Source organism: Anas acuta, chromosome 13 (genome assembly GCF_963932015.1).
Source record: "Anas acuta chromosome 13, bAnaAcu1.1, whole genome shotgun sequence".
NCBI lineage: Eukaryota > Metazoa > Chordata > Aves > Anseriformes > Anatidae > Anas > Anas acuta.
In genome coordinates this window covers 15,136,080-15,154,731 of record NC_088991.1, presented here as the reverse complement: position 1 = coordinate 15,154,731, position 18,652 = coordinate 15,136,080, and the positions used below count along the sequence as shown (strand labels likewise).

Here is an 18,652-nt window from a genome sequence, read left to right as displayed (position 1 = left end):
TTACTGTTGGCAAGAGGAGGAAGGATATAATCACATTTAATGGTTGTATTTGTTTCCTGGCACAAGGGAATATGCTAGAGGCTGAGGTATATAGATTTATCATATCGTGTACCAAATATGCTTCATGTCCCCTCCTCCCCAAAATTTTTTTCATCAAAAGGATATTGTTAACTAAAATTGGTAGTCTTTTTCCTTCATAGATTATCACTTTAAGTCGTTGTATAGTTGAATAGGTTATGTCAGACTAAGGGGAAAGTGTCTCTTGAGAAAGGCTGATAGTGCATTAATTAGAAGGGCTTTTGCTGTGGAATATCGCTGGAAAAGGGATCAAGAGCTAATTTATTAACCAAAAGTTTTCATTTTAGTCTTCTGTAGCAATCAGAACTCATGCCTTGTATGTGGAAGAGCTTATACCTTATTAAACTGCATTTACACTTCAGCACAGATGGGTTTAGCAAGACTCTAGCACAAATCCCTGATCTGTTGTGTAGGTCTTTTTTTGGCTACCCATGTGTGCTCTGCCTTAGACACTCCAATTCATCCTCTGTACATTGCACAGCTGCAGGAAGGGCTTTAGGGTTGATTTCGTGGGTCTTAGGTGTTTTTGCTTATTTGGCTAGGATTGTGTACTTAGGTTGCAAGGTACCTACTGGGATGCAGGCTTGCAGCTACAAGCATCTGAACTCTATGCCCTGCTCTAGCAAAGGAAGCTGCTTGTGGAGTGATAAATTGATTTGAAATGGACTTTACAAAGGAAAAAAGGCATGTGTAAATCCCCTTGCTTAACTGACACCGCAGCATGCGTGCTGCTGCTGAGTCAACTCTGTAGAGCACAGCACAGACTGAACTTTTGCCTTTTCCTTCCTTTTCTCTGTGACGGTTGCAAAAAGCTTGGCCTGTGGCAGCCCAGCTCCTTAAGGCACTCCCCAGGAGGTGCTTGCTGCATACTTTGGCTTCCCAGAGGGGGCCATGGTCCAAAGCAGGTGGTTTTGCCATGGGATATGGCTGGGACCTGGCACTGCGCACCACTCCCAAGCAAATTTTGTGGCTGACTCTCATGCAAACCCCTCTGCAGACAGATTTGCTTCTCCATGACCTCCTTCCCTCATGCATGTTTTGGAAACATGAAGCAATCCTTCCTTGTAACTGTGGTATGTGGAGCTTGCTGGCCCCTCGAGCCTAGCCAAGACTTGCTTTTTCCAGGAAGGCGAGTACTAGAGGAGGTGGGAGCCTGCACCCTGTCCTGGTGAAAGGTGAGCAGAAATACCCAGAAATGTCAGCAGCTCCAAGTGGGACTCCAGCAGGGTCAGTGCTTGCCTGTGCCAGTTGGTCAGCCTTGTGCTGGCAGGGCAAGCACAGACCCCCAAAGTGGATTTGAAATTCTCAACAGGGCTTCTGGCTTGAGATCTGCTGGCAAAAGCTTTCTCATTTCTTATGAAAGAACGCTTGTCACTGAATGAGTACAGGATCTGCCCCCTCTCAAGAAAAGGGAAGGGAAAAAAACAGTTGTCAGTTCCTCCTTTCCCCATCAGTAAGGCACAGAAATGCTCCTGGCATGCGGCCACCTCCCCCTGGGAAGGCCAGACCCTGCCAGTCTCTGCAAGAACTTCCCAGATGGAGGTGGCCCTGGGATGGTTCTCTGGGGAAAAAAAATCGCCTTGAGAGCTGGGGGGGGGCTGTGGTGTGCTTCTGCCTTGTGCAAGGAGAAGCTCTGTATGGCAACCAGCAGGTCGGGCCTTGATGGCAAATGAGCACCTGCGTGAACCTGATGAGTTGGGTTAATGAGATGGGCTTCAGGCCATCACAACGCTGCTGACAAACGTGCATCAGCACTGAGGAGGTGGAACGGCTCTTGAGGAGGAGTTAGCCAGCACACTCCCATGGACAACAGCGGGTTTGGGGCCAATTTTGCTTTTTCTCCGCGAGGACATCCACGGAACGGCCACACGGTGGCAGGAGAAGCAAAGACTCCTCTTGCCCTGCCGAGCTATGTGCAAGAGCAGCGGGGGCGAGCTGTGCCCCCACTTCAAAGCAGGGGCTGCAGGACAAGGGGGCTGCGCAGCATCCTTGTGCTCTGCCTGGAGCCCCCTGCCCGGCATCTGGGGCCGGCCGAGGTGATCCTACTGTCGGGGGTCCTGTGGGGCTGGATGCCTTGAGAAGGGTGCTTTGGGGAAGGCCGTGAGCAGTGCAATTCAGGCTGTTTGGGGTGCGGGGAAGCCCATGGGATGGCCTCACTTCCTCTGTGCCTGGACGGCTTCTGCTGAGCCAGGGGTTTCGCTGCCCCCGGGCCAGGCTGCAGCAGCAGGGAGTGCTGATGGCCTCGGTTTCTCTGACGTCTTTCTGGGGAAAATGAACTATCTGCTGCTTAATCCCGTATCGCAGCCCGAATCTTGCATTTTAATGCAGCTTTTAAAAATAATGACAGCAGCGTTTCAGGCTATGCTGTACAAAGCGCTCCCTGTCTGGTTTGCAAGTCACAAAGGGTAAAGCGTAGCTGCAGGGCTGCTCTTGTGGTGCTGCTGAGACCAATTTCCCCTCCCAGCTTAATGATAGGGAGCTGAATAACCGTGCCTGCAGGGATAAACACGGGGGGAATTTCTGCTCTGGGTGAGCCTGGTAGGACGTGACCTTTGGAGGCACGAAGGGGCCTGGTCCCAAAGTTTTGCTGGGCGTCGTTTATCAGCTCGTTGCCCACTGCAGAGCGCTGGGAAGCCTCCAAGAACAGCCACGGCTGCTATGTTCGGCTTCCACTCGTTATTTCACAGCGCCGCCCGGCATTTTTTGCTGGTTTCCTTTATCGTGGCTCTGCTTTCTCGCAGGTAACGGCTGCACGGGCAACACGGGACAGCTGCCCCGGGGCTGGGGCTGGGGCAGCAGCAGCTTGGCCCTGCCGGGGGTGCTGCGTGCGGGCTCAGGACGGAGCAAGGGGGTGGGCAGCGCTCGGCTCCCCGCAGCACTACAGCTCCCAGGCTGCTCCGGGCACGGCGGTTCCGCCTCCCCGGGTGCGGCCGGACAAAAGAGCGGCGCGGGGGCGAGGGGAAAGCGCCCGGCGGCGGAGCCGAGCCGGGCTGGGCTGGGCCGGGCCGGGCAGCTCCGTACCGAGCCCAGCGCCCGCAGCGGGCCGGCCGGCGGGGCCCCGCGGCGGGCATGGTGCGCGGCCGGCGGCGGGGCCCGCGGGCAGCCTGAGCCGGGCCGAGCCGGGCGCTGCCGCGATGCTCCGCCGCAGCCTGAGCCGCCTGGTGAGTGCGGGGCCGGGGGGCTGGTGGTGGTGGTGGTGGGTGGGGGGGATTTATTTTCCTGCGTTGGATTGTCGGGGCTCTCGGCCTCGTGCTGCCTCCCCCCCCGTGCTGCTTGTGTTAGATTTTGCTGCGAGAGCCCAGGGTTTTTTCCTCTTTGCAAAAAAAAAAATAAAAAAAAAAAATAAAAAAAAACAACTCTTTCCCCCCTCTGGAAAAAAAAAAAAAAAAAAAGAAGTATTTTAATTTTTTCATTTTTTCATTTTTTCATTTTTTCTCTCCCCTCCCCGAAAGGGACTTCCCTGTGCACGGCGGCAGCCCATGCTTTCCGGCTGGGTGCCGAGCGCCTCGTGTCCCCGGCTAACACGCCGAGCACCCCCCCCTCCCCCCGGGGCCGCATGAGCTGCTCGGAGATCGCACCGTGACCTCACTGCTTGGAGCGGGCTCCGTAATTACTCATTTTTTTTTATTTTTTTTCCCCTCTTCCGCAGCGAGTGTGGCGAACCCGGCGTTTTGACATTTCGGCAGCTCCTCTGTGTTTCGTGCTGTTGCTGGTTGCGCAGTGCGTGGCTATAGGGGCTGCTCCTGCTCGGACACACACACACACGCACACCCGTGGGGGCCGGGAGCTGCTTGCAAGGCACCCTGCACCTCCTGGCACCCGGGTGTTTGCCAGGGCAATGCGCCTGCGAGGGCAAAGCCCCTGGAAAATGAGTTTTTGTGCTGGGGGATGGTCTGGGGAGAGCTGTTGGTGCTTTTAGCACAAGGGGCTGGCTTCCCTTTGAAGTCGGGAGGTTGCGTGACAGCAGTGCTGGGAGCACAGATGGTTGGTTTCTGTCTTTTGCACTTTGAGGTTGTGTTTCAGTTTAAGATTGTGGGTTAGCCCTGCAGAAAATGCAGCTCCTGTTTTACAGCCCTAGGGACAAATTCATCACACCTGATCTCCGTGCCCCACGTTCCCGACTTGGGGTTTAGCTCTGCTGGCTGCTGTGTGTTTCCTACCTGTACTGAGTCGGAGGCTTTCTCTAACACACATCAGCAGGCACTTGAGGTCTGAAGCAGCTTCTGGTGCTACCGAGTTCAGCTAAAAGCTCCTTTGGGTGGCTGCCTGGTGTAAGCAGGTGCTGGGGAGCTGCAGAGGTGGCGGTGGGATCCCTGGCAGTATCATCCTCGTGCATGAAGGAATAGGAGGCCTTTGCTAAAGCTCAGGGGCAGCAGGCTGTTAAACGCTTTTCCCAGCTTTGCAAGTACAATGAGAGTGGCAGCATGCTGTGCTTGTTATCAGGCAGGTGCACGTCCCCGCCAACGCAGCCAGGACTCAGGCAGATAGTGGCTCTGCTCTGCCCCGTCCCCAGCCCGTCTGGGTCAGAGTCAGGGCCCCTCCTGCTCCCTGGGAGGAGAGGGCTCCACGTGCATCTCCCCAGAGGCATCTCGGAGCCACAGGGGTGCCCTTGGCCCTGTGGCTGAGCTCATGGGCAGCACAGGGCATAGAGAGGCTTGGGCTGTGGCACTGCGGGAAACTCACTGCAGTTACTGAGGGCTGAAGGTGATCTGGCACTGAGGTGTCCATAAGGATCCTCCGACAAATGGTGTCGCTTCTCCCCGGTGTGGCCTCTGCCAGAGGCTCGTAAATGCTAATGGATATTAAACATACTGTTTTCAGGTGTATTTCACAGCTTATGGGTGATGAATGTTTCTTACCCTGCCAACATGGCCATTCTGTGGTTCTGTTTTTCCCTTCCATAAACTTATCCTGCATAGGGTACGAAACGAGATGCTGAAAGAGCGAGAGGGGAAATGTGTGTTAGGGGCTGTGCTGCTACTCCAGGATACAGATGTGTGCTTCCTCCAGGAACAAATTTATTTCTGAGCTTCAGTTTACACCAGTGAGATCACTGCTGTCAGGATGAGAATCGGACAGGATCGCTGTGGGGAGGCAGGATTGGATTGCCACGGTTAATCCACTTTAAGGAGATACTGTCAACTTGAAATACAACTTCAATTATCTTCTGCGAACAGATTTTGGCATTGGGGTCTCACTTATAGTCTAGCTCTGCGTGCATCCCTTTAGTGGGAAGCCTGCAGAAGCAGACGGGGTGCCCCCTGTGATGGCAACCAGGGGAGGTCTCCACGCACAGTGAGGTGAGCGCAGCAGGTCCGTGAGCAGCAGCAGCTTCCTCCCAGTGTGCCTGGAGGTTGGAGGTGCAGGTCCCTGTGTGGCGGATCAAAGATAACGTGCTTTTCTCTTAATTACCTTCCCTGGATTCTTCTGAAGTTGCAGACAGCCATACCTCCGGGCCACAGCTATGAGGCTGTGGCTGGCAGGTGGGGAATCTGGACTGCCAATGTGGCGGGGTTAGCACGGGTTTGAACTTTGTAAGAACAAATGAAGAAACCCAGACAGAGAAATTACTCATGAGCCTGTTATTGTTGGCTCTTAGAACGTTTGCTTTTATTTAAGAAGGACTCCCTTGTGCAGTCAAACCATTTTTATCGTGTCTTTGTCTTCCTGCAGGTTGGTGATAATGTCTCACCTGCCTCCTCCCTGGGTCTCGGTCCTGCCTCTGCCACATGGCCACTAGCAGCCCCCGGCTCAGGAAAGGCAGCCTGTCCCTGGAAAAGCAGCCTGTCCCTCGCGTGTCCCTGGTGCAGTGCCTGAGGCCAGGCTGCTGCTTGTTATTGGAGAGGGAAGGTAACCGGGTTTGCTTTGTGCAGCCCTTGTAGCAGGCTGTTACTTCTAATTTGCGTGCGTAGCGCTGCTTTAATGTGGAGGTTTTCCATCTGGGGCTCATTTTATTTAATTACAAAATCGCGTGCAGGCTGCTGCAGAGCGGGGATGCAGAGGATGGGTGTGCAGGAGCTGGGCTCATCACCTGTGGCTGCCAGCCCGCTTCCCTCCGTGCAGCCCTGGCTGTGCTCCACCACCTGCTCTGCGTCCCCCAGGCTGAGTTTTGCCCGCTGCTGGCGTTAAACCTACAGCAGGGGAGTGTGCAGGGGAAGTCTGGTGTTGCAAGGTTTGGGTGGGGGCAGCCTGGGTGCATTTCTGCTGCCCTGCCCCACACACCCAGAGCCCTGAGGCTCCTCCACCTTCCCCAGGGCACAAAACCCTGTGATCGGAGCGTTTTGTCCCATTGTGTCACCGAAGCTGTTGCTGCCCAGCCCCTCTCACCTTTGGGGAGGAACAAAGACAGAAGAAAGGCCTGGGAGAAGGCATGTGTTGACTCTGAGAGGCGTGTGCCGGAGGTTGATGGGCTGATTAGATCCTGCCTGGGGAGCTGTGGGGTTCCTGCAGCAGTAGGAAGGAGCAGGGGCAGGTGGGTGCTGCTCCTGGGGCCGGTCTCACCTGATGCTTTGCAGGAGAGCAGTGCCCCACGGAGATGCACTGAAACAGCAGAAAATGAGGAAAAAGCCCAAAGTCCCTTCTTAGAAGGAAAATAACCCCCTGTGCACACGGAGGGGCAGGTTTCACAGCAGCAGGGTGCTGCTGCCCTCAGCCGTGCCCAGCTCTGGGGGGTGTGGGAGTGCAAACTGTGCCGGAGCACGTGGGGCGGAGGGTGCTGCATTACATGCTTATCTCGAGTTTTTGCAGCAAATGTGTAATAGTCTATTCCGGGACATGGAGCACATCTGCGGTTTTCTTTCACACTTGCTTTTTTTGTGAAATAGTGCGAACCAAACACTACAGCGTGTGACTGCAGTTCCTATTCTAATAAAGAGGAGCAGAGGTAGGAGGAAGAAGTCTTGAGAATCACTTTTTTTTTTTTTTCCCATTCTGCTGTGCTAGCACCTCAAGAGCGAGGCTGCGTGTCAAATACCTTGTGTACGACTGCCAAGTCGAGCATTTTGCTCTCATTAAAGTGACAAAAACCTGCAAGCAGCGAAGGCTGGGTCTGGGCATGCAGCGCTGCGGGGTGTCCCTGTGACACCGAGTGGCAGTTCTGCTTGACTAAATCCCATGCTTCAAGAGAGCATGGATTCTAATGAAGCGACTAACTTCTCCTGAATAAAAGCTTTGTTGCTGGAGTTTATTTTGTAGTGTCCTTAACGTGATAAGGCAGTTTCATGGCTCAGGGTGAGTTCTGCCGGCAGCAGCCACAGCGCAGGCTGCGTGTTACCGCAGAGGACACTGGAGTCTCAAATTGGGAAGCTAGAAATAAGGAACAAGTGCAGTGGGACAGCCACGTGGGCTGGCATGCCTCGTGGTGCTGGGGCTCCTGCTTTTCCCTTTGTGTTGTTTTTTTTTTGGATGGGGGGGGGAATGTGTTGCTCTCCCACGGTGCGGACCCATTCGGTCAAGCAGTGAGCCCCATTTTTCCCAGCTCCTGCTTTTGCTATGTTGTGCTGCCATATCCGCTGTTATCTGATGCAAGGTGGGACTTTGCTCCCTGGAAGGCTGTTGGAAGTGTGCTTATGGACACCAGGGAGAGAGGCTCCCACCTGCTGCTGGGGCGCAGCCTGCTCATGGGGAGCAGTCCCAAGAGGCCCCGTGCTCCCTAAAAGTGTGAGAGCTGGGAGCAGCCTCCTGCTTGCAACAGCATCACTGCTTTGGGTCAGTGCCTGCCAGCTGCAGATGGTTCTTTCCAGGCCTGAAGTCCCCAATCAACGTCCATACCCCGGAAAACAGGGGTTTCTCAAATTCCTGTAGCAGTTTCTCTTTAAAATTGCAAAGCTCCTAACTGGAGCCTTATTGTCCCAGAAATAGCTCAACCATTTGGCTAAAAATAAATAAATTCAAACAAAACAAAGAAAACCAGCCTCGGACAAGCAGCTGCATGGAAGTGTTCAAGTGTGTAGTTAAAGTCCAGAGAGGTAAGAAACTATTGTGAGGAGGGGCTGGGCAGCACAGGTCAAGCACTGGTGGTAAAGTGATGCTACCAATTGAAGCCCATTGCGCGCAGCAACTTTCCTTCCGAGAACTAGATGTGTGCAGGGGCTGTATTTTATTCTTCACTTAAAACCCTTTCTGTCTCCAGTTGGTATTTTGCAAAGAATAACAGTGATTTGCTGGGTTGTACAGACAAGGTTTGGAGCTTTGCTTCGCACTGAATTGCATCCGTAAGCACGGCAATTTGCTTTTAACAATGGAAATCGTAAAAGCAGACAGGCCGTCTATTAATAGCAGGGTTTTCAGACTTGTCTTTAATTTCATCCTGTTGCCCTTGGTTTATGCACTTCCTTTCTGATTAAAGCTCCTGTTTTCTGTCTGTAACGGCTTATATCCTCGCTACAGGGGAGGCTGGCTTAATGCTGAAATGTTAGCTTAAGCAAAGCTGCCTGAGAATGCCCTGAAACAAGGGGTGTGCAGCCAGTGACCGCGCTTCCAGCCGTGTGAGCTGGCTCCCTGGGAGCATCCTTCCCCCAGGATCCCACGTGCAGAAGCCCCTGCTGCTGGCTGTTAGTTCCCAAGGATGCTGCGTGTGGTCAGAGGATTTCTGCAGGCAGGAGGTAGCCTTTGGGTCACGCCGCCTAGGAAGGGTGGATTTTCTGTCTCCCAAGGAACTTGGAAGTGGGGTCATGCAAGTGTGCTGCTAAGCCATTTGTTTTTCCCAGAAAATGTTATCTTGGGGGATTTTTCAAGGGAGTTCCTGGTATTTAATTGTGTTTGGGATGTGGTGAGGCTGGTGAGAGCCACAGAGCTTTCCCAGCACCCGTCCCTTTGCTCGCCTGTTCCTTTGGTGGCCCTCTGCTGGAAAGTGTCCCCAGCCAACGGGTCAGGGCAGGAGCAGGCTGCAACCCTTGTGCTCTGCTGGCACAATCTGTCCCGAGGTGAGCTTAGACAATACGTGTGAGTTTGGACTGAATGCTGCTTCTCCTGGTACTTCATCTCGGAAATATTTCAGTGCTTGCTGAGGCCTAGCAGTGGGAAGGGTGGGCTGGTTTTTGCCCAGCAGTTTCCCTGGTGCTGCAGCCCACTGAAAGCACACAAGTTGTGGACTTTAGCTGCTTGGTTCTCTCCTCAGCCAGTGGATTTGCATCAGGAGATTTGAGCTTTGATCTCTACAAATGATTAAATACCAGCACAGGCCAGCTGGGAGAACTGCGCTTGTCATCTGCAACCTCTGCTCCTCTCATCTCTGGTGAATAGGCAGTGCCTTGATTGGTCTCCACCATCTGAATTACTAGGAGATTGTAGGGCTGTGACCACCACCAGCTTTGGGGTGTGCAGCTGTGGCTCTTCTTGTTCCTGCAGGGGACAAGCAGGTGCTGCTGTGGAGTTTCGCACTGTTGTGCTTCTGTTAATTGTGAGCACTGTGGCAGTGGCTTGTGGTGGAGCATGCCGTGCTCAGACTGCTCCTTGCCTCTGGGACACTGTGCCCATCAGAACGTGTCCTGTGGATGGGGACTGGGAGGGGTGATGCTAAGTCACTTATGGCAACAATAACATCGAAATCATTGAGGTTGAAAAAGACCCTCAAGATCATCAAGTCCGTCTATTAACCTAACACTACCAAGTCCACCAATAAACCATGTCCCTACATCTATGTGTCTTAAATACCTCCAGGGATGGCAACTCCACTGCCTCCCTGGGCAGCCTGCCCTTACTCATAACCACATTTTTTCATGAAGAAATTCTTCCTGAGATCTAATCTACCCCTCCCCTGGTGCAACTTGAGTGATCACCTTGCATCCTATCTCTTGTCACCTGAGAAAAGAGACTGACACCCTGCTTGCTGCAGCCTCCTTTCTGGCAGTTACAGAGAGCCACGAGGTCTCCCCTCAGACTCCTTTTCTCCAGAGTGAACCGCCCCTGTTCCTCAGTCTCTCCTCATAATGTCTGTTTTCCAGGCCCTTCACCAGCTTTGTTGCTCTCCTCTGCACACCTAGCTGCTTTTCCGTGAACCTACCCCAGCACATGGGGTTGTTGTGACCTAAGTGCAGCACACGCACCTAGCCTTGGTGAATGCCATACAACTGGACACAGCCCATCCAGATCTCTCTGCAGGCTCTTCCTGCCCACATCAGTGCTCCCACCCAACTTGGTATCATCTGCGAACTTTCTGAGGGTGCACTTGATCCCCTCGTCAAGAGCAATGATGAAACTGGCCCCAGTAATGAGCCCTGGGGAGCACTGGTTTTGACCAGCCACCAACTGGATTTAACTCTGTTCACAATGATGCTCTGTACTCTACCGTAGCTTTGCTCTCCTGTGGCTCTGCACCCTCTCAACAGGATGGCTCTGCTAATGCAGTGCAGCCCTGCTGCTCTGTAACCACTGTGCTTCCAGTGGACGGTGGGCTATGAGCACTTGGGAACAGATTTTGTAAAGCAAGAGGGGAATAAAAGACAACGCAGCATTGTTTCTGTATTTTCCTCCGTTGGGCATGTGGTTAGGGTGGTGGCAGATGGTCCTGTGGATTTTGGACTTCTTCAGGGATCCCAGCACCACCAGGTTGTGACCAGAAAGTTATCTAGAAGTTTCATTTAAAGTGGCTTTGTCACAAGTGAGAAGGAAAAACATCAATACGCATTTAAAATCTCCTTTCACGGACTGTCCTGGATGTGAAGTTGCTGCAATAGCAATATGTTGGCTTTCAAAATGTTCTGTACTCTCTTGCTTTATTGTATCTTGTCATGCTGCAGCAGTCATAGACTGTAATTGAAACTTGCCTTAACCGGGCACTTTCTTGAGCAGAAAACACCTCGTGCCACTGTTGTGGGGATGAGAGCCCCTCAGCAGCGTCTGTCCTGTGCTTTCTTGAGGGCATAGAGCTGCTGCTGAAGTGTGTGGGTGTGAAGTGCCCGAGTGTCCTGCTGCTGGGCAGGGAGGAGGTCCTGTCCTGCTGCGGGGGGTCCACAGTGAAAGCTGACCCTTGCAAAATACATAGAAAAATGGGGAGCTGGCCAGTGATTTCATAAGTGCAAGTAATACTGAAGTAAGAGTGAGTCCTTTTAAAGTAGTTTAACCTTTCAAAAATTGAAATAGCACAAAACAGAGCCCTGCAAATCAGTGTGCTTTGTGGGATGAACGTGAGTCGCTGTGGTGGTGTGTCAGGATCGGGTTGTGCGCGTGAGAGCTGCCCCAGGCCAGGCTCCCTGTGACTGGTGTGTAGTGTAGGGGGACAATAAAATGCCCCGGTTCTGTTCTGCAGGGCTTCATCTTCCTGCCCCATGGCTGGGCCATGCAGGGCCTGTTTGCTGACCGTCTGCAGCGGCTCCGAGTGAAACTCCCCAGGATTGCACTCCCAGATGTCAATAGAGATGTGCATTTAAAAAATCTTTCTGCATTAAATATACATGCATTAAGTATATATGAATATAGATGCATTAAATATAAATAAATAAATGTATTTGCTTATGGGTTCTTCTTTGGTTTAGCTGAAATCCAGGCTGGTGAATGCTGGTGGCTGGCGCAGGGCACCACGCAGGTTGCATCCTGTGCAGCTCGGGCAAAGGATGGGGCTGGTACAAAGGTACCAGTCAGGGGCGGGTTTTTCCTCCTCTCCTTCCTCAGTCAGAAATGAAACCGTTAGTAAAGCCTCAGTTTGTGTGCTGGCAGGGGATGTGCCTCCCTGAGTGGTTTAGCTGAAAGTGATTTGTGGTGAGCTCTTCAGGTTGATCGCTGGCTGCATGGGAGGGGCCTGCACGGCTCAGCCTGGCTGCTGTGGGATGTGACTTCGCTTCTTTTTTGTCTGTTGGTTGGTGTTTGGTTTTTGTTGGTGTTGGCTTTTTTCGCCTGCTTTCACTAGTGCTGTTGCTCATCACGTCATGCCGTGAGGCAGTAAAGGGGGCAGGCTGGTGGAGCAGTAACTCTACAAAACAGGAGCTGCCTCCTTTTTGGCCATGCTCGCATCTCGGTGCTTTCTGCTGAGAGAGCACGGCTGCTCTTCAGAACCAGTACTCTGTAAATGGCTTTTTTAGCTTATTATGCAATATCTTAAAGTTGTGATTTGCAGTAAGTTCAGCTGTCTTTTTGGGGGACCTGTTGCATCTTGCTGACCGCAGGCATTTTTTCAGAACTTCAGTCATTCTGTTTGAGGTAGAATTTCAACTGAAGCCAGTTTAGTCTAAAAATCATGCCCACTCCTGACATTAAGCTGTAATTGATAGCATTTGTAGTTCAGAGACATTTGTTCCGTTCTCCTTAATGAAAGGTTAATGCACTTATCTTTGATATGGCAGTTTGGAAAGGGCTTTTTGTTTTTCTCCTGCAGCTGAAATCAAGGCTAAGCACCTGGTGGGGCATTTTGGGGGTGAACCATGCTCATTACTTTTGTTGACCAAGATTGGTGTTATGCCTTTTCTGTAGCCTTGAACAAGCAATGCTTTGTTGTAGGCTTTTTCTCGGTGATTTCAGCCGAAGGTTGCAGGATTTGTGAGTGGAAGAGTCCTTGATCCGGCCCCAGTCTTGCTCTCATTGGGCTGTGTCTGGAGGGGCTGGTAATTTCTTGCTGTTTATCTTCAAAGGATAGGCAAGCAGTTTTCTTACCTGGCCTTATCTTAAAGTATGCTGTGTACCACTTATAACATTTTATAAGACTTATCGCAGAGTAGAAAACAGTGGCAACACTCATTTGATAGATACATATTTTTGAAATATTGTGGCAAATGCACAGATCTGCGAAACAGGCGCTTTTTTTTTTTTTTCTTGAACAATACAGGATATGTAAAAGCTGAGTAAGGTGTGCAACAAGCAGGACTAGATGATATAAAGCATTGCTTTGCTGTTGCGATCCAAGCTATTTTCAGCAGTAATAAAAATTAAGTGCTGCTAGACTACGGTGAAGCTGTGCTCTGCTGCCTGCGTTTCAATTGGCTTGGTGGCAAGAGGGAGGGGAAAATCTCACTGCCGGGAAATTAAATGAAGGGGAAAAAAAAAATCCACTTCGTGAGCAGCCCTGCCATCTTTTATGATGATTTCCATGTAATTCCTCCCCGGGGCTGGAACAAAGCACAGCCGCTGGGGCTGGCGGTGATGTAACGTCCTGCGGGGCTGGGGCAGCCAGGATGCTCGGCCGGGGCTGCACAGCCCAGCCTCAGATGCAGCGTTGATTTACCAGCACGGAGAGCGCTGTTTGCATGCTGGGTTTTTGCTCTCTGAGTTGTGGAAGGGGGTTACTTTTTTTTCCCCCCCCTCTCCCTTACTTCCAGCTCACCTTTTCTGGTGAATGTTTGCTCAGGGAGGGAGCGCGGTGAGGTTGGCTGTGATGGCCAGAGGGCTGCTGTCCCTGCGTCGGGCAAATTAATTTTGTGGAGTACCTCGTTCTGAGCGCTTTCTGCAGGGTGGCTTCTTCCAATGAAGTTGAATGGATGGAAGTGGGACTTTCCACTTGACAGATACCATTCCGGTAAGTGCCGGGTGGGAAGCTCGGATGCGCAGGGAGAGGAAACCTCGCGTGTGAAGGAACTTGTCTTGATAACGGGGAGGATAACGGCGCCCTTGTTCCTTTCCCTGGCTATGGAAAGAGGCTTTTGGGTCAGGCAGGGTGGGAATGGCTGGGCTGCATGTGCCGTGAGTCACCGGGGCCGTGTCCCAGCCAGGATCCTGCCCCGCTTTCCTACACACAGCAGTACAGCCTGCACCCCGCTGGCTTCCGCAGCCGTGGCTGATCTGCACCGCAAGCCCTCGTGCGCTGAGCCTGGCACCCACGGCCGTGCACCAGCATCCCTACAAGCAGCTGGCTCAGTCCCCTGCTCCGGGAGGTTTCGGTTCCCATGCATGAGCTGATTTCTTCCCCCCCGGCTGCCGTACAGCTGGTTGTGCTCAGCCTGGGGGCTCTGTCAGATCCTGCTGCTGCAGATGGGATAACGTGTGCTGGGCTGGATTGACTCTGCGGCTGCATTACCCAGCCTGACAGGAACAAGAGCCAAAAGGATTTCCTGAGGATAAACAATTATAGGCCACGTGTTGAGGGTTTCTCTCTCGCTGGGCTAATTGCACTGCTCCGCTGCCTAGTGTAGCTGCGTGTGCAGCCTGGAGGAGAAATCTGGTTGCTGTAGTGACCCGGAGGAGAAAATACTGCGGATGGGGTCTGGGGCACCTGGAGCTGATTCTGCCTGGGAGCGAGGGCTGAGCCAGGTGATCTCTCCATTTCTTCCCCCTTTTTTTTCCCCCTGTTACTTCTGTGGAAATGTTTCCCTGCGGAACAGCAGGGGCAGGTTAGAACACAACAGCTTGAGCTTGTGTGGAGGGGGAAGAACTTAATATGGAGCAGAGAGAGCCAGCTGTGCCCCTGGCTGCTCTGACCGGGGGGCTATGCCCGAACCCCCCGCGTGCACAGGGGCTGCTCACCTGCAGCCTACCTCTGAACCGCTGGCAGAGCTGGAACAGGGGCACGGGGTTAAAGAAGTGTCACCAAGCAGAGAAGCATAACGTAGCATTCAGATTTTGTTGTTTGTTTGCTTCTATAACCGAAGAGCTGAGGCTTTTGAAGGAACAGAAAACAACTAGAAAACCAGCAAATTATAGCTCTTCAGGCTGATGCAAGCACTGACAGTTGCAAACTTGGAGCTTTCTTTTTTCCACTTTGCTCTTACACTAATTTTTGTCAGGGCAAATCACTGCCTGTGCTCTGACGAGCTCGCTGCCTTTCTAAAATAGCTGCTTCGCAAGCAGACGTGTGTGCACAGCTTGAGCTGGGGAACGGAGAGGAAAGAGGTCCGAAGGAGAGAAGACCTCGCTATATTTTCTTTGTGACTGCTGCAAAAGCGTTTAGGCTCTTGTTCAAAAGCCTTTTTCTGTTCTCTGCTCTGGAGTGTTCCTGTGATGCTGAATTTGAGATGCCAGCAGCATGCTGGTCGAACTTTTATTTTGGTCTGCCAAAAAAAAAAAATAAAATGCTGCAGCAATGTGAACGAGGGTTTCGTAACCCCAGCTGCCAGCAGGGCAGGGGAAGAGCTGAGGTCCTGAAAACTTCCATAGGGCAGTGGTTGTGTTTGAACAGTAGCAACATACTTTCCACAAAATGGCATCAATTAAGTAATGCTTTCCCAGTCAGTATCTGCTGGCTTTGGTTTGTTTGGCTCTCTGCATCACATACTACCCTGACTTTCTGCGAAGAGCTGCTGAACTAAAGCTATAATTACAGACGATGTGGCATATTTGCTGGGAAAATGCAGTGTTGTGTGATTTGTGGATTGGCAAAAAAGCACCCAAAAAGCACTTAGGCTTTTTCATCCCTGCAGAGGGGATGGTGCTTCGTCTCCCTTGGGACGTAGGACTCAGGACTGCACAAACCGTGCCCTTTTCTAACCTCCCGGCTCTTTCTGTAAGTCAAACTACCGGGTTTGGAGGAAGAGAGTTAATTAAAAGGCAGCGACTGACCACGCGGAGCCACTGACCGAGGGGCAGGACAGTGGCTCCTGAGGGACGTGCGGTGAGCTGACTCGCCGGTAGGAGAGGGCCGAGATCCCTGTGGTGCCCCAGCTGCTAGCACAGAGCAGTTCGTGTCTGTGGGGAAGCTCTCCAAGATGCCAGGAAAGGAGGAGACTGGGTTTGCCCGGTAATGTAGCACTTTCAGAGGAAGCAAGTGATTTGTGAGAGCCTGTAACTCGGGCACTGCTGCCGCCGGCTCTGTCCCCAGGGCCTGGGCAGAGCTTTCTCCACCCTCTGCCCCATGTCTCCCTGGCTGGGCTGGGAGCCATGAGGTGATCCCTTGTATTCCTGACCGGTGTCACCGCCCTGTGGATGTGCAGTGTCTGCAGAAGGCCCAGATGACCCAGGTCTGCAGATGACCCATTTCTCCTGGGTGATTTTCCGGATGGTAACTGAGGACTGTGAGGGGATGCATCCAACCAGCTGCCCCTCCTGGGTGCTAGGGGCACTGTGTCTGTCCTGCCTGTGTATGTCCATCCATCCATCTGTGTTTTCAGAGGGTAGGACGTGGCAGGCAGTGTCCTCTGCTCTCTTATTTCCCCACTTGCCAGTGTGTGCTGACGAGATGGCGACCCCTCAGCCGAGGGGCGGAGAGGCACGTCTCCTGACTCTTGCTCATGTAGCAGGTAACACAGCCAGGGGCTATCATTAGGAGAAATAAGGGTCACTGCCTGTCTCTGGCTCCTCTTGCGGCAGATTAATCAAAGCTGTAAGTGCTCTATTTCCAGGTTGTTTGGCACGGCTCACTTCCCCGCGTGCTCTTAGCAGTGGCTGGGACAGGACCCGTGCCGCCGGCACTGCCGCCCATGTGTGCGATGCTCCCCGGAGGCTGGGCTGTGCTCCTCTGCTCCAGGAAAGGGCTGGCTGCCTGTGAAGTTTCTATCTAGGGAAAAAAAACTTTTGGATTTCCTCCCTCCGCCCTTCTTAAATCTTTCAAGTAGCCTTTTCCCCTGTTCTCTCCACCCTGTGTTGCTCTCTGGGCTTTTCATGCTGGCTTTATCTGCAAAGTTAGCTTTTCTGGGAAACTTGGCCAGTTGGGCTCTGCTGTTCTCCAGCCCGTTGTCCTTGCTGAAGGTGGCAGTGACCCACCCCTGGGTGCGTGCAGCGAGGCGGCACGTCCTTGGAGCAGAGAGGAGGCAGGAACGGGCTTGCCTGGCTGGGTCCCTTTGTGTCACTTGGCTGTGCACGGACTTTCATTAAGAAAAAGGCGATTTGGGTAGGTGATGCTCTGCTAGAGCACGCCTCGTCATTCCTGGCAGGGACAAAGGACAAGGTTTGGGAGTCAAGCCCTGTCGCAGCATGGTTACATGGTGACCATGCTGACCTCGCTCATGGTGAAGATCTGTTGGTCCTTTCTCCATGCCTTTTGCTCCTGCGCGTTGTTCTGCTTGGTCTGGTGGTTGGCAGGACGGACCCCCTTAGCACCCATCTGGAGCTGGTTTGCCCCATGCTGTCATTGTTCTCTCCCCACTGAAAACATCCATAGGAGCTTTAGCCTTCGTGTAGGAGAAAGGGCACTTGTTTCAACGCCAGCTTTTTGCTGTCCTATGGTACTGGCCATCCCTCCTCCCCTCAAGGACACCCAGCAGAAGTCACCTCACCAACAGTGAGCCCGGGCAGGCTGTGCCCTGCTCCCCTGGGCATCAGCCAGAGCAAGCCCGCCCCAAGCTTTGCTCAGCTTCAGCTGATTTTCTTCTGGACCTATGGGCTCTCGGTGTTTGAAATGCAGCATTTTTTTTCCCCTGAGGACTGTTGAGGTTATCAGCTCTCTCCCGCAGATGTAGGGGAGAGTGCGATTGATTCGGATCGATGGAGTTCTCTCCATAAATCAAGAGGGCTGCCTAACATGTGGTCCGTGTGGGTAAGCAGAGCCTTCGCTGCTGAATTATTAAGCGTTGTGTCAAAGCATGGCTTGTACTCACAGAGAAATGACTAAGTACAAAGAGTAATATAAAAATTGGCAAGGAGAATTTCAATTAAAAATACATCGGTTGGGCACCAGGACCGAGCGGGCGGGGGAGTCGGCATGCTGAGCGACTTTTTTGAGACTGCCTGACGGTTTGGGGAGGTTATGTTAAATTTGTGGAAGCTTTTTAAAATCGTACGTGTGTTTTTCTTGGTTCAGCAAATAAATGAAACAGAACAGGCTGTTTTGGGAATTGTAATTTTTGCTGTTTTTTTTTTTTTTTGTAAATCAGGTTGCCTTCTCCACTACTTCTGTGGTAAATGGAACAATACAGGAGAGATTAGACTTTAAACTATTCATGAGATCTAAGCCAAGTAATGTGATTTAATCTTTCTTCTGCATATATTTAATATAAGCTGTGATTTCATTCAAATGGTTGAGCTTTGTACTTGAACAGTATAATTATCTCAGGGTTTACCAGATGACTTTTTTTTTTTTAATGCCTGTGGGTTTTGTTAGATCTGTTTCTGTGAGTTATTTGTCTTTACTCTGTGGCTTGAAGATATCTTCAGCACACATGAAAGGAATTCCTTTTGATTAATTTTTTGGTTGAGATGCTTGCTGCCACTATAGTGGGGAAAAAAACAAACAACACATTTGATTTACCACTTCTTTTTCTGAACACGAGGAAAGCAGGCTGCAGAGCCACTCATTTTCCCTTCTTGTTTTCCGTAGCCCATTTCTGTAGAGCACAAACTCATCTTGTGCTGAACTGGGTTACTCCGTTAATTTTTACCCAGGTTTGCTCATTTTTGCCAAGGTTACCGTTGCCATACCCTGTGCGGGTGCTGCAGTAACGTCCACAAGTGTGGGGGACCTGGCAAAGAAGGGGCTCTCCTGGGTGCTGCTCCCGGCTCCCCCCGGGCCCGCCTGCCGTGTCGGAGTCACGGTTTGAGTGGGAAGGGCAGAAGAGAGGTGGGAGTTGCACAGATGGAGAGGGAAAGAGGTTCCAAGGGAGGCCTGCCCAAATTCAGGCTGAGGGTTTAGGGAGCGCTGGGAGCTGCAAACCTGATCCCTCTGGCTCGAGTTTGTGTTCTGAGTGCTTCAAGTCATAAATGCCGTTTGTTAATTAGCCGCATCCACGGACTATTGTAGCCCCAGCCATGCCCTGGCTTGTTGCCATCAGACAGTACCTGT

General features: G+C 52.1%; 1 protein-coding gene across 9 annotated transcripts in view; it reads left to right on the top strand.

The window, feature by feature from the left end:
- The first annotated feature begins 3,015 nt into the window (after positions 1-3,015).
- Positions 3,016-18,652, top strand: part of ATP11C (ATPase phospholipid transporting 11C) — a 58,430-nt gene continuing 42,793 nt past the window's right edge. For 6 of the 9 annotated variants that reach the window (XR_011101017.1, XM_068696988.1, XM_068696981.1 and 3 more), the window contains exon 1: positions 14,185-14,253. Coding sequence is in view for 8 of the 9 variants with exons in the window: in XM_068696988.1 (XP_068553089.1) it covers positions 14,200-14,253 (54 nt within the window). In the remaining variant the exon portion in view is untranslated. Of the gene's footprint in view, positions 3,240-13,191; positions 13,523-14,184; positions 14,254-17,252; positions 17,411-18,652 lie in introns of those variants that run through there. The other 3 variants (XM_068696984.1, XM_068696982.1, XM_068696987.1) reach the window with 3 other exon arrangements.